Source organism: Uloborus diversus, chromosome 9 (genome assembly GCF_026930045.1).
Source record: "Uloborus diversus isolate 005 chromosome 9, Udiv.v.3.1, whole genome shotgun sequence".
NCBI lineage: Eukaryota > Metazoa > Arthropoda > Arachnida > Araneae > Uloboridae > Uloborus > Uloborus diversus.
The window spans coordinates 86727547-86753806 of NC_072739.1; the positions used below are offsets into that span (position 1 = coordinate 86727547).

Sequence of the window (26260 nt, forward strand, 5' to 3'; positions counted from 1 at the left end):
AGTCATTGCCATGTTTCGGGATTGCAAGGAACCCCTTTACCTGTGTCAAAAAAAAAAAAAAAAAACTCTGGAAACGCTTTCTGTAGTTGCTATTTGTGAAGCTTTAACATAATAATTTTTTTGTAATGATCACCACCTACTGTGAGAAAAATTCCAACTGTTCGAGACTTCTCTGTTGAGTTACAGTAAATATTTTCACTTTAAATTAAGTCAAAAAATGTCCCTATTTTCAAATCATTAAAACTTTTATCCTAATTCTAAAATTTGCAAATGAAGAAATGATCACATTATACAGACTGTAGAGGGGAGGCATCCTCCATGACTAGTTTACCACGCATTAATCTATTTAGTTGAAGTTTCTTGGTTTGAAATTAGAAATCCAGGTTTCATACATTTTATTGAAATTAGGTTCTCTGCTCAATTAACTTGTCTTTTTTCTCAAAAAAAAAACAGCTCTGTTGATGCGATTATTATTATTGTTTTTCAGATCAGGGGCCATTCATTAATTACGTAATGGTCCCGAGGGGAGGGGAATTGAAAAGATCTCTACATACCATTACTTGGAGGGGGGGAGGTCAAACCCATTCTTACGTAATATTTTCCATATCGATATTTTATATTAGAGATCGCGCGGTCAAGTGGTTTGGCAGTGATCATATTTCATTTGCGTCTGGAAGGTAAAAAAACATATTTGGATGAGCTGTTTTTTATTTGTTTTACCAAGAATGATTTAGTGTAAAATATACTAAAAATATCGCACTATGTATGGCATGTTCTGTATTTAATTAGTATCTCATCATACATGTGTACAAAGAAATGTCGAAAAAACATTCAGTCTAGATTCTAGGAAATATTTCTTTTCACGTGAATTTAACAACGATTCCAGTGACGTCAGATTCGTTATTTTTGAAAACCGTTATGGAATCATACGTAAGAAGGGGGGGGGGATCTTACGTATCCTTACATGGGGGAGGGGGATCAACAATTGCCAAAATCATCCTTTCGTAATTAATGAATGGCCCCTTACCTATTTAAAACTCAATGTTTATTTACATTGTCAATTACTTTGAACCCGACTAATTAATCTCAATAAGGAAAAGCAGCCGGGGTTAAAATTTTAAGAGTGCGCACACGCAAGAACCTATTTTCCACCCGACAAACAGCTAAAACATCTCCACCATTATTCTGCAGTGGGCAGTAACTACAAATTTTCATTCAATTTTTGTCATTCAATGTAAGTTAGCTTTATTCTGCAAGCTTGCTTTATTTGGTTTCCACTATAAAAAAAAAAAAAAAAAAAGCGGGGAAAAAAACACCCAATTTCAACATTTCCTTATTAATACTATTAAATCCAAAACGCGTTTCTCCAACTATCTCGAAAACTATTTTCTGCTCATACTGCCAGTAACCTGTTCCCAGCAGTATACCCTTCCAAGGTTAAAATAAATCGAGGTCCATCATGGATAGGCGGGCTGGGGTTGAAAGAGCAAAGAAAATAATTACGCATTTTATGTCAAGTGCTGTTTTTACGAAATCCTGATCATATTTATAGATAAAATATTTTCGAATAACCAAAATAATATGTAAACATTTACCTATAACACTAACACGTGCTTCTGCTCTAATCGGTTGATTGTTCAGTGCTGGACCAACCTGGAAAATAATAACTAAATGAGTGCTGTAGTTGTCAAATGTATTCGTAGCATACATCAGTGAATATCACAAATTCATATGGGAAAGAAAAAGAAAGGAGGGAAAAAGAAAAGGGAAAATAAATAACTTTTTTTTTTTGGAGGGGGGTGGGGAGATAAAAAATATAGCAGTTGAGAGTTTTAAGTCCATTCTTTTTCAACGAGAGGACTGTTTATGGAAGTTTTTGGATATGTAGGATTGTGGGGTAAAATAAAATAGCGGGACAAAGTGAAATGGTAAATATTAAAGGCCAATTAACTATCAAAGTTACCACTTTGATAGTAAATTGGCCTCGATTTTGTTAATTGTGCAAACAATCAGCTATTTTAATGATTAGTGGGAATTTAATATTAAGCTCTCTTAATTAAAGTACGGTTTAGTTAGTAGTTATCCTTTTAGTTCAAATGTGTGTTAAAAATAGTATTTAGTAAATTTGAGAATACACCGGCAATTTATAATTTTGGTAGAATGCCTAAGATTGATGTATTTTCCTACATCATTTATTTTCACCTCAGAAATAATGACATTGATAAGGTCTGTCACAGAGGGAAGGCATTTTCCATTAATATAGGCCTCAGGGGAATATTTTTCTTCGTTGCAACAATCTGCACATGTTAAGCATATGAAAACATATTCACTTCTTTTTACTTCCTTTTATAAAAAAGGAAGTATTGTATTCGCGAAAAAATTTTCACTCAAAAATCGGCCTTAATTTCCATTTTTCTCACCCCATAATGAATGTTGAGTTTTTTTTTCAATCCGACCACACGTGGATATATGCCTTGTAGCCTACAGACACCCGAAATATCCATTTTGACGACCCCTAAGTTAATTACAACGAATTTTCTCGTGACGTTCGTATGTACGTATGCATGTGCGTATGTGCGTATGTGTGTAGATGTGCATGTATCTCGCATAACTCAAAAATGGTATATCCTAGAAAGTTGAAATTTGGTACGTAGACTCCTAGTGGGGTCTAGTTGAGCACCTTCCCTTTTGGTTGCATTCGGATGTTCCTAAGAGGGTCTTTTGCCCCTTTTTGGGGGGAAATCATTGTTAATTTTGATGTAAACACAAGTGGTGTTATAATTTGTCGGACACTTGGCGATATATCACCAGTCTTCTAGTCGCCAAGTTTTGTCACCACCTTGGCGACAAATTTGGCGATTTTTTTTTTAAATTTTGAATTTGGTTTCAATTTGGCCACTGTTGATGATATTTAGAGAGTAAACAATTGAATCACATTAAAATTGCCAATAATGGGGAAATGACATTAAATTGGAGTAAAAGGAAGTCATGTGATGCAAACATCAGCTCGTTTACATTAGTTTACATCCCTGAAATTCAAGTTCACGGAGGTGAGAAATCAGAATAACCAGACTAAGTTTTTAGAGCAAAATCTATCTTCTTGTTTTTCGACAAAAATCTCACATATAAACAAGGAGGAACGCTTGTATCATGGAAAATAAAATTTGGTGTCATTACTGCCACGTGTTAATGAGGAATGACATTTTGTTTATGTAACGGAGGGGAGAATTTATTGTGTGACATGACTCCTTCTCCTACTAAAACGAACTAAAACACCATATTAAAAAGTTAAATATACTTAAACAATTAGTATTTGAGACACTTGTGAAAGGAATAATAAATAAATATGTATATACTTTTAACTAAACAAGTTATTAAGCAACATATACAGTCACAGTAGATGTGTGACATGCCACGGAGGTAAGAATTCACATGTTGTGAACCAAAAATATGTTAAAATAGAAATCTTTATTAAACAATTGTTGTCAGGTTTAATTAGATACATTTTTGATGAAATTAAAAAGCATTATTAAATGAATTGTTCCTTAAAAGTTTTACAGTAAAAGGTGTGTGACAGAAAAGTTACACTTTTTGAAGAATGACCCATAATTGAGTTAGGAATATTCACACAAATTTTCAGAACGATTGGTCTATAACTCTTTGAGCTGGAATGTTCACCAGTTAAAAAAAAAGTCGTTTTGAGCAAAACGCGTTTGAAAAAAATAAAAAATGCTGCGAACGTTTTCTAATTTCCACTGTCACTTAAGTGCTCATAGCATAAGAACTAATCAGAATTTTTCACTGAAAATTTTGGTCACACTTGAATATTTTTACTAATATTTTATGACATTTAAAAAAAATGGATTTTTTGATCCGTCTAAACTGGTTTACCCCCTTATACGAACAGTTTGAGCACTAAACGAGTAAACATATACTAACACAGTATCTTAATCATATTTAACTTTGCATTTGCTTGAATAATTGAGTTGAAACAATACTGCAGGACTTTTCATTTTTTTTAAGGAAGTGTTTAAAATCCTGTGACGGGTGTGACTCTTGCGAGACATGAGTTTTCACCTATACTCATATTTCTAGAAATCCTTCTGAATGTTTTGATGTTACATGATTATAGCATTTTTTTCTTATAAAAGACCTTTAAATGAAACTTAATAGATGATATTTTTGATGAATTTAATTATTTTTACTGAACAGGATTTTTTTCGTGATTTGACGGGCGTGACATTGCGCAAAGTAGACAACTTGGACATGCAATTTCTAAAAGAATAGTGATCAGTATAGATAACAAACTTGGCAATAGTGAGTACAAATGGTATGGTTTCCTTCAGTCAAAAGTACTACTTTTAGTCATTGAAATGGATAGAATAAGCAAAAAAAAAAAAAACATAGACCCAGAAAATTTCCCAACAGTTTTTTTTAAATTAATTTTTTTAAATGTCCGATTTTTCAAACAAGGCATGGTCTTGATGACGTCACAATGATGCAGTTTGCCGCATCTTTCTACTACGTTTCCACGTTATGATAATCAAGCAGCGAATTAAAATTGCTCTCTACGCTTGCTACCAACCAGTAAATATACGAATTAAATAATTTGGCCCGTGAATGGCAACACTGAATGGCATTTCATCATTTGTGATGTCATCGGCAGAAGCGTTAAACGATGAAAGAACACCGATTTAAGTATTTTTTTTTTTTAATATTAAACTTAAAAGAAATTATTTTAAAAATGGTCAGATTCTATGTTTTTAAGCATGCTCTTTCCGAAAAAAATACTTCTAAAATTTTGGAAACGACCCCGTTTATATTTCATAAAAAAGAAAGCTAGTAATTAGCACTTCTTTAATGGCCGCTAACTAAATTGGGTAGCTTGTTTTGGTAATAACAAATGCTTTTAATTCTTAATAGAAACAACACCTTTTCGCAGAAAAAATATGCATTTGATGAATGCTTTCTAAAATGATTCACGTATGTGCAATATTCGTTCACTTCAAAAAAGTAAGCTTTATTCAATCAAAATGCTAGCTAAATTTTTAATTTCAATTTTCAGTTATTTCCTATTTTCTTTAATTTATTTTCTTGATTAGCACACGTTTAAATTTTTATTCATTTTTATAACACATAAAAAATATTTTCCATGTTTCAAATTCGAATAATGCATTTGAGCACGATTTTTTCCATTACTTAAAATTTTTCAAACTGCATGAATTTTTTGCTTAAAATAAGTATAAAGTTTCTTAGACGAGCTATTGCTGCCTTAATGAGGAGCATAACCGAAAGAGTTTTAAATTCCTGCAGAACTTCCAGGGTGACTTTTTTCCCCCTTATGAGAATATTTTACCATTGCATTTGCAATTCTAATTTAGAGAACTTGATTTGATGCTTAAAAGTCAAGCGATGTCGAAGAAATAAATTGAAATGAAAGATTCTTTATTATTTCGTGATCGAATATTCTTCTTGACGGAGGTGTATAAACCAAGTGGGAGGAAAACTAACACCTATATATTAATGTTTTTTTTAATTTTCAATTTGAGTTGAATGTAAAAAGTTGAAAACAGAAATGCTTTATCGGGTTTTGTATCTTTTGCTGTTTTAATTTCTTTTCAGCTTTGCATATTTATTAAAATTTCCATTTATCTTTATTTTAGTTAAAATTAAAAAAAAAATAGCATTTATTTCATCGCCACGTTTGTTTCTCTTTTTCTGATTGAACATTTTATTGAAACTCTATTTCCTTTCTCAATATGTGGTACAAAAATTAAAATGAGAATACTTTCAAATTTCAGAAGAAAACCCTTCTTTTTATTACTGATTTGTATTCAGAATAACAATGTGACCTTGCATACTGTTTTTCGTTTAATTTCAATTGGCAATTGAAAAACAAAAGGCAAATCGTATTGCTTTTTTTTTTCTTTTAACATCGTTGCTCATAATTTGAAAAGTACCATGGTGATGACTATGACACTATCTGCTTTTTTATGTAGAGCCCTGAACCAAAAGAGAAAAAGAAGGCTTTGCGAGGTTTAACCCGGGATAACTAGCATCGGGTCTCTCAAGCCCGGTCATTACAAAACTACGCTCCAAAAAATCACTCCTTCATCGGAAATGAATGAGGTCCTCAGTAGCTGCGTTCAATGTGACCTACATACTGACCACATGCTTTTCAGGAATGTACATACCCCCTTTTCCCCAGAAAATTCCGGTTCGGGACTCAGAGGCCCGGAGCGAGCGCTCACGCTTTTCATTTCAGAATGTGAATGTAAAGAAAGAGGTTGTGAAATGCATCGCTATTTAAGCTACAAAGATGAAATGAAGAGGTTGCAGACCTTGTTAGTTGAGGTTTCAGCTGATGAGAACTCCCTTAATGAAGAAGAAGTTGACACAGAACAATATAGGGATCATCTGTCATGCTTAGAAGAAGATTTAGATTCATGTATCATAAAACTTTCTTAAACCTTACTTTTTAAAACATATTTTAGAGGTTATTTATCTACTTATAATTCAGTGTTGAAAATACAATTTTTTTTTTCTAGTTTGTTAACTCAATTTAATGAAATAACTAATCCGGGCCTAGGAGCCCCCCGCGAGCTTTCGTGTGACGAAATTTACCGCGAATTTTCCCGGGTTAAATTAATATTTAATTTTTGTTACGTATTGTGAAAACAATATTTGAAAAAAAAAATGAGACAGGAAATAAAATATATTCCTATGAAAAATGAATCAAGAAGAACTTCAACATGCTTATCCAAATTTTTAGTTTAAGCATCGGAAAGTATTTTATATAATGCTCAAAAATACATTTCGCTGGCATTTACCGTTAGTGAGAGCGAGAGTCTAAATTTATATCGTCTGTTAAAATCCTTAAAACAGAACTATTTTATCAAATCATGTATGTATTTTGTATTTTCTGTATGAAATACCAAAATTGTATTTGTTTTCAATGCTTCATGAGCCTTGACCTGTTAATGAGCAAGTTTAAATAATGATGGTTCCTTTGTGAAAAGCGTTGGAATGAAATCCAATTGTGTACAATAACTATTTCAAACATTCGGTTATTTGTTTTACAATTGTTGAGAAAGTCTATTCTACTCAGCGTTTTGGAGTCAATATTCATTTTTATATGGATACGAACCCGTATCAAAATTTTATTTCTTTGCTTTGAAAGATTTTAATCAATATCGATTCACATTTTGCCTGTCTTGGCTTTAGCTTTTCTTACCTTAGCGCACTAAGTTGAATAATTGTCTGTTCTAGTTTCTAAGAAAAATAAAATACATTTGATCTTTTTCTCAGAATGTTACACAGAATGTTCACAGAAAACCATTAAAGTAAACTATAAATATTTGATTCCTGACTTTTTCAACAATGCATCGTTTCAAAAGAATGCAATATTCCACAGTTCAATTCTATTTGTTTTAGCAAGCTTTTTTTTCGGATTTAAAACTTTGGCTTTATGTTTGGCCCGAATTCTTGGGACATAATGACGAACGTATACTATTTATTTAAAACATAAAAACACATATATAAGATACATGTAGAATGATTCACAAATGCATCTTTTAACTTTAAAGGCAAAGGAAATATTAACAAAAATAAAATAATATTAGTTAATAATTGTATGACTTTGAATAGCAAATAAATTCAGATCATAAAAAATCCTCATACCTATAATAGCCAATTCAGTGATCGAGTAACGCTCCTGACGTCACCAACAATGAAAACGCGTGCCACGGCATGATAATTTGATAATATTTTTTGGTAATGCTTGACATGCAGGGAAATGCTTTATTTTGACAAGGCTGAACTGGATCCGGTAACTTAACTGTTTTACTGGTAAGACTAGTTTTAGAAGAATGAAGAAACGAATAAAGTGGTCAACAATGAACGCTATCGACTAGAGTTTAGGTTAATTCACAGGAGTTACGGATAAATTTTCAACTCACAAAATATCACTTAACAGGCGATTGCTTCGTTCAAATGTAGATGCAACTTTCGCCCGTCATACCTTGACGGGCGATTTTCTGATTAATATGAATATAAAATAAACTAATTCTAAACGAAGAGACATAATTAAATTTAATTATTTTCCTGCAATATTCAAAATGTTTTTTAAGCCAGATTTTAACATGTTGAGTTTCAATATGCTTCAAGTATGCAAAAATGACTTACATTACATTCACAGTTCTAGAGGTAAGAGCCTGCGGTGATTGAAGAAATCAGTCAAAGAGGTAAACTTTTCTAATTTTACGCGAACATTACAGCTGTCTTATCGGACAGGTCACATGGTTTTACTTCATTCAACCGCAATTATATAGAGACCCTAGTGCCTCCTATAGTTTATTTGACTAACGAATAGCATTAATGGATTAATGGGGTCGTTTTTTCCAAAATTTTAAAAGTATTTTTTTTTCTGAAAGAGTTTGCTTAAAAACATAGGATCTGACCACGTTTTTAAATGATTTGACTAAGTTTAATATTGAAAAAAATACTTTAATCGGTGCGCTTTCATTGTTTTCGCTTCTGCCGATGACATCACAAATGATGAAATACCATTCACTGATGCCATTCACCGATAATATTAATTCGCTCCTTTACTCACATATGTTGGCAACGATATAGCAAGCGTAGAGTGTGCAATATTTATTTCGCTTCTTGATTATGATAACGTGGAAACGCGGCAGCCAGATGCGCCAAAGCATATCATTCGTGACGTCATAAAGACCACGCCTGATTTTCAAAATTGGACATTAAAAAAAATATATATAAATTAAGGGTTGGGAAAATGATCTTTTTTTCTCGCTCCAGGTTAATTTCTTTGCTTATTCTATCAATTTCAGTGACTCAAAGTAGTACTTTTGACTGAAGGAAACAACCCCATTATAGGTTGCATTTTCGCAATTAGCAATTAAAGATTTAGAAAGGGGACTGCAGCTACAGAAGAGTAAATTTTGCTGTGTAAAATATTTTGCAAAGAAAAATCATTGGCTGTGAAACTAGGTTTGGTAGTTAGTAATTCCTGTTATTACATATAAAACATGATTGTATGTGAAGACGCCATTTTAGTGTTATCTTGCAGTTATAACGTCGATGAAATTAAAATTTAAAAAAAATAATATATCCTGCTGACACCGTAAATTTTAATATTCTGACTCACAAATACTTATTCTATTCAAATAAGTCTCTAAAACTGGCGACGCAAATAAAACAACTCATGATTTAATGCATTCAGGGCATGACCAACAATATGGCGTTCATAGTCAAACCGACATATGAATTTCTTTCAACCGACACAAAAATTACCTCCTGCCTCCTGCTGTTTTATTGGCCTCCATTATTGACGGAATTTCAATTTCTCGGTAAAGTTCTAGAATAGTTATTTCGTTGCGTTTAGAAGGAAGCTTTCTTAATATAACATTTGCAATTCTAATCCAAGGAGCTATGGTTTTATGTTAAGAGCGTGGCTACGGGTGCATCGAAACAAATCTTTTGGATGGATCATTTTGACTTTGAAAATGCGGTAAAAGTTAACGGTTTCACTAAAGCTGAAAATTGAGTTTCGGGAAGATGTTGAGGACGCAAAAATGTAGCGTAGCATGAACGAAATAAACATTTTTCTTCATTATTCATTATTATATTTTTACAACTTCGTATGAATAATTTTGCAATTTCTGACTTTTAATTTTAAAAATAAGTCCTGAAACATAATCATTTTAAAGCGTATCGAAGTTTATTGGTATTTTTAAAAATATTTACTTAATTTATTTGCATAAAGAAGTTGAATTGAAGGTCATGTTTGATAAATTATCTATATGTACCATCAATTTAAACATGAGTTTTGTTTTTCAGCAATTTTGCATAACATTTTTTATTCTTTTAAGATTTGATTTTCTTATAACAGAAATAAATAAAGTCGTTAAACATTTTGGGTTTTATTTACTACCAGTGGCACCACGCACGGTTTTGTCCGTAGTAGAAAATTAAAAGGCCTTTTGGTTCGGTTGTATATTTACAAATAATGTATGATGAATTTCTCGCCAATTGGCTTACCCATGTTACGGTTCCATGTTATGATAACTTGGTAATTTACTCCTCCATCTTATGATAATTTTGCTCGGGAAAATATTTCTTAAAATTGGAATAAAAAAAGAACAAAATCGACTTTTCGAAAAATCTTTTCGAGGTGCGCACTCCCATGCTACAATCTAATTCTGTGCCGAATTTCATGAAAATTGGCCGAACGGTCTATGCGCTATGTGCGTCACAGAGGTCCCTGACAGACAGAGATCCGGACAGAGAGAGATCCAGAGAGACTTTCAGCTTTATTATTAGTAAAGAAGGCATTGTCTAATAATGAGTCATCTGAATCCAATAGCTTTGTATAAATTGCCTTCTGAAAATTGTTTTTACTTCGCACTCAGTCTACTCTCTGTGTAAATAAACAATGAAAGACACGGACGTCTATGCCTAATGACTGATGTGGAATTAAGAGCGGCCCAATTACGTACCATATGGGATGTCCAATTAGACATATGCCTCGTCCACGCGTCATTGAAATGTTTCACGTTTTTGACTGATTTCATAAATACTCGCAGGGTGGCGTAGTCAAGCACTAGAACTGCGAATGTGTTGTTCGTGAATGTAAAATGGCTTTAGTTGAAAACAAATTTGCACAAGAATTTGGCAGTAAACGAAATTTAGAATCAATTTTTCTCAATTTAGAATCAAATTATTTTTTTTATATCTAAGTTTCAACACTAATACGTTAGAAAAGTTTGACAGAAAGTTAGTTTGAAATCCTACAATATTTTAGGGTCGCCCAAATGAAACAGGGACAAGTTGAATAAAAATAATACTTTTAATGTAAATGAAAAGGATTTGCCATGGGCGTTTGAAACACAGGTCCCAGCGTTGCGGCAGCAGGTCGATGCGTTTTGCTGTAGAAAGATCGGAGCTGATTCCTGAGGTAGTCCTGTACGGCTTCCTTCACTTCATCTCCCGAATGGAAACGTTTCCACTGCAATGCTCTCTTAAGTGGCTCAAAGATATAGAAGTCACAGGGTGACAAGTCCAGACTATACGGGGGGGGGGGGGGCTCCGAAACTTCCCAACGGAATTTGTTTTGGGTCGTCTGGGTTTCCTGCGAGATGTGTGGGCGGCTTTGTGGATGATAGTGTGAACCGTTCCTTTACTCGGGTTGAGTTCGTCACTGATTTCACAGGTCTTGAACCTTCGATAAGCTCTGATCATTTCATTAACGAAGGCAATGGCATCATTGGTGATCGCGATGTTTGCTTGGGCCGGTCTCCACTGCTACTATTCTCTGATAGATGTTCGCATTACGCTCACCTTCCGCAACCAGAAACCGCACTACCTCGCGTTGTTCCGATCTGTGCGCATACATGTATAGTATTACTTTCTTTTTCTACAATTTCCTCTACTGTGAACAAGTTTAATCGCTCAACGGCAACTGAGATGCATAACTCATACCACCCTTTACATACTTGTGCAGTCGGCGCTGCAATCGAATCATTTATTCTGATGTTATCGCACGAGTTCACTTTCATTTGGACAAACCTTATAATAAGTTAGTGGCAACACTAATGAGCACTTTGTCTTACTTCTGCTTAAGAATTAATTACTGAAGAAATGTGATTACAACTTAATTGCTTAGCAGCCTTATTGCACCTACTAAACCACACTGGTCAACAAAAGAATAACGCTCCTTTAAAGAATTATCATGATACAAGTTGACATTACCTCAGAATCATAGTGAGCAGTAGAGGTTTAAAATCTAAATGATAAATACCAATTCTTGTACCAATACAAATGTCATACTAGTGAATCTTATTATTAAAATATAGTGTATTTGATTCAACTCACGAATTCGTCTTAGTTCCTTAACCGAATTTTCAAAGCAATTAGATATATTTTCCTTTTCTGCCAGACATTTAATACACGTTCCAAGTAATACCTAAGAAGCATTACATGCTTTGTTCCCTGCCCTACACACACACGTTTGAAAATACCTCCAATGTCCTTTTGTTTCGAAAATCGATTTTCGTTTAAAATCATAGCACATTACATTCAAAAATGAATAGCAAAGAAAGTTATCTTGCGATTCCCAGTCCAGGCATCTGTCATGGAATCGAAATTCTATTTAATTTCCTCTGCCAGTAAACTATTTTAAAATTTCCAACTCCCTTGTTCAGAAACTATTCGTGACGTCCTTAACAAAAGACATTTTTACAGAGTTAAATTGAAGAACGCGAAATTAGTCTGGAAAATCTGGTTAAACAATAAATTAATTGCCTGGCTATTTTATTTTCTAGGGTTAATTTGCTGAAGGTAATTTCGAGCAGATCAGCCTTTCTGGGGAAATCTAATTAGCTCGAATTAACAAGATTGCGAGTACTTTTTTAAGCTCAAAATGTCTGATTTTGGAAATAGGGTTATCTGAGCGGGGAATAAAGGGAAACATGATGGGAGACTTTTCTGGTTGTTAAGAGTTTTACAAAAATGTTTTTTCTGAATTCTTTGATATAATGTTGCTAATTTCGCTCTTTTTTTATGTAGAAAAATCCATGTTTATATGGATGAAAGCCTACGATTTCTAAAAAATGTTAATCATTTAGCAAGCATTTTCAAAAATGTGATTTCTTTTTTTTATATTCGTTATCCAACAAAAAAAAAAATTTTGTTGGAAATTTGAATGAGTTTTTATTAAAAATATTACTAACAAAATTAAAGATAACCGGTTTTTTCTGTAAATTTGTTTGTGGCAATATTGAAGTTGAATTAAAATTGTAGATTCAAATAACATTTAGCAGTGCACGTACTTATAAACAAGCTTAAATCTCGAAACGTACTGCATAGTTTAACGACTGCTGTGAACTTTCATTGTTCTATACAACATTTCTCTTTAACCCCTTCAGACCTGGGGTCTGGTATACCGGACATAAGCTGCTAATCATTTAGTTATTGGTTAAATTACTTGGTTTCTTTTTTCGTAGTTGACTTTTTACATTCTGCTTATTATTATCCGTGAAAAATTCTTCGTTTTTGGGGGTTGAAAATTGTAACATATAGAGATCGGGTTATTTTTCTAACTATGGATTCTCGTCGCAAAGGCAAGGTTTTTTCTGATTTTTTTAAAATATGTAATTTTTTATTAATTATTTCAAAGGCCTATATTATGTTTTATTATTATTTGGAAAACATTCTACAATAAAGTTCGTTTGATATTTCGTCGTTTTTTTTATCTGAAATATTTAATTAAAAAATATTAGCCCGGAGTGTTGGACGTATCATAACTCTTTAAAATTTTTGCCTACAAACTTGAAATTTTATCTACAAGATACTCTTTACCATTGTACACTGTGTACAAAACATAAACATGTTTGGTTTATCATTTCATAATTCCGATTGAAGGGGTAAAAATGTTATTTACCGTTCATGTTAAAATGATGCATTGGTAATTGATAATTTAATATAACATTGATGTGTGTTGCCAAATGCACTAATCATTTGAACTTCAGGAAGGGTATAATTTTTATATAAGGCAAACATACTAATCCTACAGAAAACTGAAACGTTATTTTGTGTTCTTCCTTCATTGCACTTAAATAATTGTGTCAGAAAGTACTGAACATCTAAATATTATATGATTTTATTTTAAAGTCTATTTTATATTAAACACCGTATTTGAGAAGTAAAAAAATACATTTTTCAATTTGTTTTGATAATTTTAACTTTTTAGTTTAGCAGTTGGTGTGCCATTTTTAATTTATTTATTTTATTTTTATTTTTTTTTTATTTTTTTTTTTTTTTGCATAATCAGTCACTTTGACGTCAAACTTTGATTTTCTTTAAAATTTTAACAGTAATGTATCTTCTATGGTAGTGCATTGAACGAAAGTTTTCCCTTTTTTAAACTGTTTGTTGGTTGACATTTCTTTAAAAAGGGAAGAATTGTTTCCATTTCACTGATTATTTATTAATTTATATTTTCTTACCTCGGAATCCCTTTTTTTATATATCAACAAATCATATAATTTTGTCCTAATTTATCTTTTATTTGCAGAAAAATAGCCACTCTCATTAATAAACTAAAATAGTTCTGTATTTGATCTTATCTCAGTGACGTATATCTATTCTTGGAATTTCGCATTTATTTCACAAGGTAATATAATTAACGTATAGTTCAGAATATTTTTCGTGTGTTATCAGAAAAATAGGTTCCACTTATCAAAACTAATTTAGTTTTGGAAATAATTGGGATTTTTCATAGCAAAAATGAAATGTTACCTGGCATTGGTATTCGGCTTCATCATCCATTTGAACATTATGTATACGCAAATTATAAATTCCCTTAGGCGCATCCACAATCATACTGTACCGCAAATATCCAGGTATTGCAGCGTCAAAACCTGAAAAAGAAGATAACACTAATGAGATTTTCATTCTTTTTGAATTTTGGAATGCATCCAAACATAAAATATCGTTATCAAACACTCTAGAATAGAGCTAATGTATTGCACGAAAGAACGTTAGCTTACATTCGAGTTAATTAAAATGAGTTTACATTTTGAAAGGGATACATTAAAGAATTTCCCTATCAATGGTTTTGAAAAACTTGTTTTCTTTATCTTCTTTACTAATAATAAAGCAGAAAGTCTCTCTGTCCGGAGGATGTCTGTAGGATGTCTGTAGGATATCTGTAGGATGTCTGTGACGCGCATAGCGCCTAAACCGTTCGGCCGATTTTCTTTACTAATAATAAAGCAGAAAGTCTCTCTGTCCGGAGGATGTCTGTAGGATGTCTGTAGGATATCTGTAGGATGTCTGTGACGCGCATAGCGCCTAAACCGTTCGGCCGATTTTCATGAAATTTGGCACAAAGTTAGTATGTAGCATGGGGATGTGCACCTCGAAGCGATTTTTTGAAAATTCGATGTGGTTTTTTTTAATTCAAATTTTAAGAAAAAAAAACTATCATAAATTACGAAATTATCATAACGTGGAATCGTACCATGGGCGCAAGCCAATGGGTGAGATACGAAATTATCATAACGTGGAACTGTAACGTCGGTACAAGCCAATTGTCGAGAAAATTCACCATACATTATTTGTAAATATATACAAGCGAACCAAAAGACCTTTAATTTTTCTATTACGGGCGAAGCCGTGCGGGTGCCACTAGTTACTAATAATAAAGTTGAAAGTCTCTCTGTCTGGATGTCTGTGACGCGCATAGCGCCTAGACCGTTCGGCGGATTTTCATGAAATTCAGCACAAAGTTAGTTTGTAGCATGTGGGTGTGCATCTCGAAGCGATTTTTCGAAAATTCGATTTTTTTTTATTCTTATATTCTAATTTTACGAACATTTTAATAAGAAAATTATCATAACGTGGAAGATTAGATTACCAGATTGACATAACGTGGAACCGTAGCATGAGCGAGCTAATAGCTATAGCAAATCGGCGAGAAATTCATCATCCATTATTTGTAAATATACAGGCAAACCAAACGACCTTTTAATTTTCTACTACGGCCAAAGCCGTGCGGGTACCACTAGTGTTAAATAAAATATAGTTCTCGTCATTAAATATTATTCGTATTTTTGAAAAAAGATCACAAATGCTTCATCTTAAAATATTATTACAGGTACTAAATTTAAATTTTCTAAAAATAAAAAATTTCGACCCTGATTGCCGTCCTCATATTATGATGTATCTTGCTGGTCAAAACACACTTAAAATTTCAATTCGTGTAATTTTTGAGCAATTACGAATTGCTTATTGTTTTTACTAGACGGTTAAATGACGTCCGTGTCCCTTCATTTTCGTCCCCGAGTCTTCTGCTAGTACCACCATCTCCGTGTGCTGCTCCTCTGGCCCTGGGCCTCCACCATGTCTACCGGAATCCGCTCCTCCTGGGCAGTTGCGTCCATCACCTACACGCCTACATACACACATACACGCCTATATACACACTTTTACTGCCGTTTACTACCAGCCATCCCAATCTCATTCAATTTCCTTTTCACTTGTATTTTTAGTTTATTTTAATGTTTTTATGCTTTTGTATGTGTTTCTGTATTATATCGAAACTGTTCCAGCGAGTGCTTGGTTGCTCATGAACTGTTCTGTTCCCTCCAATTACCACATCCGGTAAATCCTCACTAGGGTTGGTACGGTTATGATTGGTGGAGTTTAAATAAAATGAATACACATACACACACAACACTACATACAAGAACACACCACTACATACACACACAACACTACATACAAGAACACACCACTACATACACACACACCACTACATACACACACACACACACACCACTACATACAGGAACACACTACTACATACACACAGACAACACTACATACAAGCACCCACCACTACATACGCACATACACCACTACATACACACACGAACACACGTCTACACACAAACATGCCTGCACACAGCGCACGCACGTCTACATACACACACACATACATGATTGTGAAAAGAATAATTTGGATTCATGATGTCAAAAATTCAAATTTCCTTTTTTATTTTCTCTCTTTCTGTGACGTTTGAATTACCTGTATACGCCTAAATTTCGCTTAATTTCTAAATCTCCCAAAAACATGTGATTTTCCGAATTGAAACGTTGATAAAACTCAGTGGTGTTTTAAATGACCCGAATAACGCTATTCATCTAAAATGATTGACTATTTAGGCATTTATAATCATGAAAACCATTAACTACATAAGTATTTTTCTTCCAAAAACCAAACATCCTTCTAAAACAAAAAAGAAAAAAGCATCATAAAAAATAAGTAAATGTCTAATTAATTTTAAATGTGCTCTATTCTGCTTTCAGATTCATAAGGAAGAGTAAAAAAGCTATAAAAGCAGCTATAGCTTTTTTACTCCTATAATATCCTATAATAGCTTGATAATAATAGCATTATAAAAGAGGGAACAGCAGTTCTATTATGTTAGGATGTGATAAGAGTCGTCAGACATTTTTTGTGATTGATGATGACGCAGTAATATGCATCAAACAATAGAATAAAAGCGATAAGCTTTCTTCTAGCTCGTTTTTTCTTGGTCTTCCAATGTTTTCCAACGCATACATCATTTAAAAAAATATAGTTTTCCAACTTTTACTTTTATCGAACAAAATATATTTTTTGCCTAATTACAACAATGTTCTTTACTGATAACAAAAACAAATTTTTGGTGTACAGCAAAGCATAAATATTACCAGATATTCTCGACTATAAATGGGGCCGTTTCAAATAGTTTATTAATTGATTATTAATATTTTTCTATTTATTTTGTGATTAATATTTTGCTTTGTAACTCATTTGTTGCAAAAATGACAGAAGAATTAATTTAACACATATTAACAAAAGAAAATTCTGTTCCATTTCAAGGTGCAATAAATAAACAAATACAGCTCCAAAAGTCTTGCTTAGTAATACTTTTTTAAATTCTTAAAAAAACACATCTTTGTAAATATTTTTTTTTTAATTATTTGTTGGAATTTGCTCCCTACAGTATAAAGGGATTGCTTTCTCATGGGTTCACTACGATTCGATTCCGAGTCACAACTGACTACAACAGTATTTATGTCGAGGACTGCATACTAAGTGCCTTGCCTCCATTATTTTTTTATACCGATAGATGGCAGCACCATCACCGGATCGAACAGTTAATGAGAATTTAGAACTAGACCAGGAGCTAATAGCTGTCTGGTGCTAGCACCCCAGAGGTATCGTTTCACTTGGAGGACATTGAGACCACGAGCATATTTAACGTCGCCCAGTCTTTTTTAATGACGACGGTGGATCTTCGACCATCGAGGTTCGAACTCAGGACCCTCCGGTCCCGAATCCGACACTCTACCGATCGGGATACCACGGCCCTCATGTGTTCACTATGCAACGTTTTCTCCGATTCAAACAAAAAAATTACGATATTTTTAAACGTATTATTAATATTTTATTAATTGTAAGTAACACTAGTTTTATGCAGGCACATTGAAAAGGAGAAGCTGAAGGCGTGGTTAGTTACAGATCCTGACATGCAATACATGGTGTAACTGGTATACTACACTGATGGACAAAATTAAGAGATGGAAGGCATTTTCACACATTTTTAATAAAATATCACATAAAACCGGGACAGTTGGTTGCCATATAATAGTACTATGGTGCTGGCGTTGCTGAGATAAGGTTATGTATTCTTGTGGGCGTTGCTAAGGCAGCAAGATGTATAAAAGTCTGCAGCCAGCTTCTCAGCTCATTCCATTCTACAACAAAGTAACGATTTGTGTTGTGTTTCTTGAATAATCTTGTTGTTTGTGTTGATTTTTGGGTGAAATAAGTGAACATCATCGTTTAGGCGAAGGTGGGAGGTGGAGAATTGTGGGTAGACTTGAGGCAGGACAGTCCTAATCTCAGGCTGCTTAGAGAATTGGGTGTAACTCCAAGCGTTGTGTTTCGAATTTGTAGAATCAGTTTAAAAACAGTGGAAAGTGTCAAGAAGACGAGGACAAGGTTGTCTGAGAGCAACAACGCCCAATAAAGACCACTATTTGTTATTTACAACCTAGCGCCAGATGATGTCTACAGCGACATAACTGTCTAGGGACCTCGCTGGTGCTTTATACAAATTAGTTTCAAGGAAGATAGTTGCCAGGAGGCTCGGTGAAAGAGGGTTGTATGCCAGGAAGCCCGCCATTTGCACCTTCCTACAAAAGACAGCGCGTACAATGGTGCAGACAGCACCAATACTGGTCACACCTCCAATCGTTCTTTTCACAGATGAGTCCAGATTCTGTCTAGAACCTGATTCTCGGCGAATATTTATATGATGGGAATCTGGGATCCGATACCATCCCAGTAATATCATAGAAAGGGACCATTATGCTGGTGGAGGAGTGATGGTTTGGGCAGGGTTCATGCAAGATACCCGCACACCGCTCCATGTGTTTGACACTGATTCCGTGAATGCCCAGAGGTACAGGAAAGAGATTCTACAACCCTATGTGCGTCTTTTCAGGGGTGCTGTTGGCCCTGAATTCGTTTTTATGGACGATAATGCCGACTACATAGGGCTGTCCCAGGTTGAGGAGTATCTGAAAAGCGAAGATATTCATCGAATGGATTGGCCAGCCAAATCATCCGACCTGAACCCTAATGAACATGCTTGGGATGCTCTTGGGAGGGCTATTGCGATACTCTAAACCCCACTCAGATACTCTAAACCCCACTCAGAATCATTTAGGAGTTAAAAACTGCTCTGGTGGAGGAGTGGGAGGGTCTTCCACAATCACTCCTGAACTCTCTTATTAACAGCATGCACACTCGTTGTGGATGCTGTCTATCTGTCGGAGATGACCGCACACCATACTAGAGGCGACCGCACACCATACTAGAGGCGGCCACACACCATACAAGCCTCACTTTCATTGCCATCTTTCATCCTGAAGTTCAGTGCACATTGGACTTTTGGCAATAACTCTTGACAATGAATGGCACTTTAATTTTTGCTTTGCTCACACTGTTGTCGCACTATAAGTTATATCCATACCGAATTTCATTTATTTTTATCCAGTATTTCCCGAGATATTTGGGAAAATACTTTCCATCTCTTAATTAGTGTATTAGACACACATTTTTCTATACATACAAAAAAAATACGATGATTATGTGTGCAGTTCACCTCCTGCGAAAATGTTAGGTCTGGCAACATGAAATTTTCATAAAGGTATAGGTTTTGACGACGTTGTATCTATGAGCCTGATTTTGGACAAATTAAGGTAAATGTACCGATACTAGGCGATGTACCACAAGTAATTTACCTGCTTTAATTGGTGAAAGCCTGACTTTTGACAAATTAAGGTAAATGTACCGATACTGGGCGATGTACCACAAGTAATTTACCTGCTTTAATTGGTGAAAAGTAGGCTTATAGGCCACTAAATGAAAAGTAATTGAATTGGTCGAAGCTTTTTGCTTTAAGAGCGCCAAAGATAATATTTGTCGTTTAAGATATAGAGCCGATTCACCTCGACAAAACGCCATCTCGTGGCAGGTGCTTTAAAACCGCGATAAGAAAATTCCATATTAAAGGGAAAACAACTGATGATTGATGGTTGGAATTTGGTCCTTCTCCGTAACAGGTACAAAAGGGACGGTTTAGAAGAGGCATTGGCCAACTGCAGATCGCCAGCTTTTGAAAATCCCTACTCCTGGTAGTAAGCTATGTCATTGTATTCTTTTTGTAAACGAGCTAATGGACAATTTCTAACGAAGACTGAAAAAAAAAAAAAAAAAAAAAGAAGCAGCGATATGAAGACTTTGTTTCACTAACCTAAAAATACTTATCACTCTTTTTTGGTTAATTTGCGAGTTTCGAGTTATGGAACGTAGAGAAAAGTTCCCAATGGTGTATTTACATGGGTTTTTCAATGTTACCAAGTTTCAAATGGTAAGGTATAAAATTGCTGTTTATGTGGGAGCAACAATTGTATGCTTCATATATTAAACTAAAAACAACAAAATCGAATTTAAGAAATATCTCCGAAGTGCATAACCCTCGGCGATAAACTAATTTTACGCCGAATTTCAATAAAATTGACCGAATAGTCTTAGTTCTAGGCAAGTCACAGATAGTTATACATTGTCACAAACTAGAGTTTCGGTGCATGGTATTACATTCTTTTGAATATACATTGCTAAGGTATTATTGCAGATACTGAGGCATTATTTGTAAAGCATTAGAGATGATTCTAATGGTGGACAAATCGTTGCGTATGATCACTTGTGGACGCATCACCTATTGACAGATCAGTTTGCAACTATAGCGAAATAAACTATGCAAAACCTTTAAGCTCAATTTTCCCATTATTCTAGTGAATTCGCTCTTTAAGAAGTTTAAGATTGTTACATTACTCAGCAATCTATAGTTTATAGCAGTATTCAAACTTAAAACACAAAAAACAACATGTAAATTGCCCAGATGGCGTAGCTATTTTTTACTGCTATATATATGTATGGAATTAAGAATTTGATCACTGGTGATAGAGTGAATGATGTAATGTCTGATCAGATGTTTAAGTTAAGTTTATTGATCAGCTCAGTGAGCTTCGTTTTTAATTTTGTATGTTATATAAACCAATAAATGTTTTTTTTTTATCAATATGTCTCTTGCTCAACCACACTCTGTTTTTACCAGTTTTTTTTTATGTAGCATTTATTTGTTTCTTATATTTTCTATAGCTTGACGTCACTAGTACACAGATCCATAAAATTGACAGGGTCAGGATAAAATTGAGTGTTAATAACGAGGAGCATTTTCAAATGTCTCGGCGAAAATTCAAAAACCAAATTTCGCAAAAATGAAGAATTAATCTTTGAAAACAGTGATAGGAAAACAATTTCTGCAGATTGGGATATGAGTTTATGAGGACTGAGATAAAATAAATATTTACTCGAACACAGCCCTTTTTTTCTTTATTTTTTTTTCATCTAAGAAAACTGATATTAGTAATTCCGACGAAAAACATAAAAGTATTGTAATATACATTAAGTACTATTGTAAATTTACAGGGTGTCCTCAAACAGACTAACAGTTTTCCAATATTTATAACAGGAAAACGGTTGATGATAAAAAAAAAAAAAAAATCTCGCAGAAAATTATTGTGGTGGGCTGTAATATCTCTCTCTGGAGGTCATTTTAGTACAAATTATTTTAATAGATGGCGCTGCAAATAATAATCCTATAAGTCAAAAAAGAAGAATTCAAATTCACCGATTTTTCTACCGCTTGCGACGTGTGATTGCGGCTGCCGGTCAACATTTTTAAAATATTGTTATGTAGTTTTGTTCATTAAAAACATTTTTCGAAAAATTGTGATGTGGTTTTCTATCTTTCTTCGTTTTACGTGCTTATTATCTGCAACGCCATCTATTGGAAAATTTTGTAATAAATTTTGGAATTCCGGGTAGGGGAGAGAATTTACGGCCCACGACATAAATTTTCTGCAAGAAATATTTTTTTTATCATTAACAGCTTTCCTGTTATAAATTTTTGAAATAAGTCAAATTCAGGAAACCCTGTATCATTCGTATTCAAATGCACATTCTAAGGTGAATTTTCTAAGAAGAATATACTATGAACTTAATACGAAGTAAAGATTCGAGTAAAAACTGCAGTTAGTAGATTAAAGTACTGAAAAGAAAATGTTAAAGAAACACTTTATATTAAACCACTTTTACGAAAAAATTGATTTCGAGCATTAACTTAATTGATACAGAAGTTTGAAAAAAAGTTTTCTATATTGAATCTCAAAGCTTCGGTTGCGTTTAAATTGATAAATTAATTAAGGTTACTTTCCTAAACTACGGTTTTTTAATAAAATTTCAATTTCATTAAGAAAATTGTTTTTGATCAGCTTTGAAATTACTTGTCACCTTAAAGTTTGAATTTCCCCTGACATGAGAAATTGTTGTTTTTCTGTTATTTTCATGTCTTATTATAAACAAGTCGTCTGCTTTTTCTGGAAGGTTTTTTTTTTTTTTTCTTTTTTTTTTTTCTAATACGCATAGTAAATTTTCAGTGATTTTTTTAAAAACAAGTATTGAGACCTTCCCCACTCATACATAGCAGCAAGTTTCACTCAAAACTAAACGAGCATACATTTCCGTACATCAACATAGACTTTCTAGCATCCGGAAAATCTTCTCTTGATTATCCAAGACTGCACATTCTGTCAAACATACCTTCTTAACATTAAAAGTTGGTTTAGTTTGTAGAAACTAAATATTATTTTCTCATCTTGGGAAATAGATGCGTAAAATACAAACAAAAACGAACAAATAAAGCGCTTTTTAAACAATGCAGCTAATGCATTTTTTTCTATAAGAACATTTTTTAACAGATTTCAGAAGAAGGAAAAAAAAGCACAACAAAACAAATACTTTTTATCCCCTCACCCCCCTCAAAAAAAAAAAAAAAAAAAAACATGTTGCTCTTTCTTTTCAGTGGTTTTTATTTCTCCCCCTTTCCAAAAATAAAAGAAAAACTATAGTATATATTTTAGACAGTAAATAAGTAAATAGCAACATGTCATTTTAAAACAATAATTTTCATCAAAAAAAAAGGTCTGCACAGTTCTTCTTTGCATTAAATAAAAGCAATCCAAAGTCCCTTTTTTGTGTGACCAAAAATGTAATAAATAAATTAAAGCTTTAGAATGAAAATAAGAACTAATAACCTTAACAATCATTATTTCACAACAGGAGCCATAGCTGCAGAATAGCAGTTGGAGTTGGAGTCAAAAGCACTAAAATTCCAGGAGTCGGAGTAGGGAGTTGGTCATTTTTCCATCAACTCTGCAGCTCAAGAAAAATATCTGAGCTTTGAATTTATTTTATCTTGATTCAGTCATATTTTTCTCTATCTTACGTCAATGTTAAGTCTACGAGATTTGGTATATCGATTTTTATTTATAACTTTTTTTGTATTTCTTAAAACTAAAAAAAAAAGAAAAAAAAAAGATTATGTTCAGAATTCACAATTTTTTTCAGTATTTTTGTGCCACAAAATACTTTTCCATGTTTTCGTTAATATTAAAAAACTTTAAACTGTTTAAAAAATATTCTAAAGTATCTAAATGAAAAAAATATTTTCTACACGTTCTTTTTCAAAAGTGTTTTCCAATAAAGTTTGTTTGAAGCAAATACGTCTTTGAACTCGGGGTCTCTATTTCGCTATTTTTTCCCCGTATGCGCTAATATTAAGGTATTTTGAACTGTTCAAAATTGAACGAAATTTTTTCCAAATCAGTTGTAAAATTTGGGAATGAGGTGTCCTCGCCGAGATCTTTCGACCAAAAAACGTTTGTTCAAGGACGGATACAAGGGATGTTTGATGGGGGATCGCTCCTTCTTTGATAGGGATTCTGCACCGGCAACTTTTTTCCAAATGGAAGTCTTGAAATCCAAGTGTAGGCCATCTTTGATGACGTTAAGGAAAGGAATGGGGTTCGAATCTCCCTCCAGGAAATGTTTCAGAATTTAAGTTCCAAAAAGGCAATTTTAGACGATCCTTAACGATATTATTAGGAGGAGTCTGAAGGTCTCCCCTCTGGCATTATGCAAAAATTTTAAGTCTTTAATGTGTGGTTCTAGATATATCAGGTAGTTTAGGTTAATTAAATTAAAGGTTCAGTGACTTTTCTCCAGTAGTTTTGGGAACTGAGTTTCCAAAAAGCGCAATTTTAGACAAATACTATCTTCGATGTAAGGGGGAGAAAAAAGTAAGGGGGAGTGTTTCAAAAAATTTCCCCGGAATTATTCTTCCTTGGCTAAATCTCTATATTTTAGTTGTTTCAGTCAAAATGCGGTATCAGCTTTAAGCCCTCCCTCCCTCATGCATTAACAAAACAAATACGTTGTAAGAGGTAAGTTACAAAATCTACCGCCCCCTCCTTGAAACATTTCTGGATCAGCCCTTTAGTTTGTTTGAATCGGACTATGCACTGAAAAATACAATGGATGAAAGGGGGGGGGGGCAGACATATTGACAGCCAGACAAACAAATTTCCCATCTAAAAAACTCCTTTTCAATTTCTAATTTTTCAATATTTGTGTTATTATTTTATTCATAGAGAATCTGCAAAAAGCTTCACTTCAAACTTTTTTTTCGTCTTTGTTTTATTTTTACCAGAAAAAAGGCTAAAAACGTGTAGATAAGTGAAGTAAGTCTTTAAGACGACTCGGATTGGTGACTGGATATTTCAATAATAATAATAATAATAAAAATTTATTTAGATTCTGAAATTTTGAATTCAAATTATGTTTTTTGCAATCACGAGTTGCAAAAGGACCCTACTCATTTGTTTCTAGAAACAGCTCCTGTCCCTTCAAGCCTGCCCCTCCTCTTAGGCGTTTACGTATGTATAGTTGTGTATGTGTAGGCTTGTGTGTTTGTGTGTGTGCGTAGACCTGTTTGTATGCACGTTGGCATGTGCGTAGTGTATGCGTGTAAAGGCGTGTGTGTGTATGTGTATGAGCGTGCGTGTGCGTAAAACATGGACGACACCGGCCAGGAAAAGCGGATTGCCAGGACCGGGGGAGCTGCGCCTGCAGAGGATTGTGGGGGCTGAAAAAGGAACCAAAAATCAAGGACGGTCAAATGAAAACAATTAGCAATCGTGATTGCTCAATAAACTGCAGCCGTATATAAACGGATTTACGAAAATTGTACTTTTCATATAGAAAGAACATAATTTTACAATTTTTTCTCCTCTAGCTTCTAAATCTTTAAAAAAGCATTAAAGACTTCTGCTTCTTACGTAAAGTTTGTATGATACATAGGTTAAAGTGGTTTATTTCATAGCTAGACCCTTACTAAAATAATGAAGAATTTTACAAAGATATTCTATAATTATCAGCACAAAAGCTCATTGCAAATTATAATGCTGACTACAACAACACTTCCAAAACGATTAATAGAAACTAAATTTATAAATAATTTCGTAGTCGTATTAGAAAGAATAATCATCAAAAATATTGACTGAAATACACATAATTTTCAATAAATCTATTCATAATTATCTAACAATAATCAACGCACCTAAAGCCAAGCAAATTTTTAAACAGGATTTAATGTAGGTGATAACTTACTTATATTCAATGATTTTTTTTTAATGTTATGTAACCTTAAGTTTCCGTATAATATACGTTTTTTTAATTACAATAGGATTTTCAGTTTTATCAAAATAATATTTTTTCAAGAAATCGCATTTAAAAAATGACATAGCCCTGAACAAAGATTTTTTAATATTTTTGTCTGGTACTTAAAACGCATGTAAATATTAAAGGCATCGCACTTCCTCTCATATGCGCATTTGAAATAAAAATCCGAAGATAACTTTAAACTGTAACAGAAAAAGATACTATAATTAAATTTAAGTTCACTCAAATATCTTAAAGATGCTACATTTTTCTCTTCACCGTGCAAACAAATTTTCAACTGAAAGGAAACTTAGAAGCTCCAATTAAACATGCTGAAAACATATTTTCACTTGAACAAATGTTAAAATATTTGCTTTAATTAAATCTTACATGGTTAACTGAACATTGTTTATTTAATTGACGATAAAATACTTCCTTAGATTTAAGGTAAATAGTGTAGAGATTTATCAATTTTGTTCTTGAAAAATATAATAA

At 33.4% G+C, this 26260-nt stretch overlaps 1 protein-coding gene across 1 annotated transcript in view; it reads right to left on the reverse strand.

The window, feature by feature from the left end:
* LOC129229565 (nephrin-like) overlaps nucleotides 1-26260 on the reverse strand; it is a 228269-nt gene that overhangs the window by 63259 nt on the left and 138750 nt on the right. Inside the window, exons 3-4 of the mRNA XM_054863892.1 lie at nucleotides 14320-14441; nucleotides 1596-1653 (exon numbers count right to left, since the gene is read on the reverse strand). Coding sequence (XP_054719867.1) covers nucleotides 1596-1653; nucleotides 14320-14441 — 180 coding nt within the window. The remainder of the gene's footprint in view (nucleotides 1-1595; nucleotides 1654-14319; nucleotides 14442-26260) is intronic.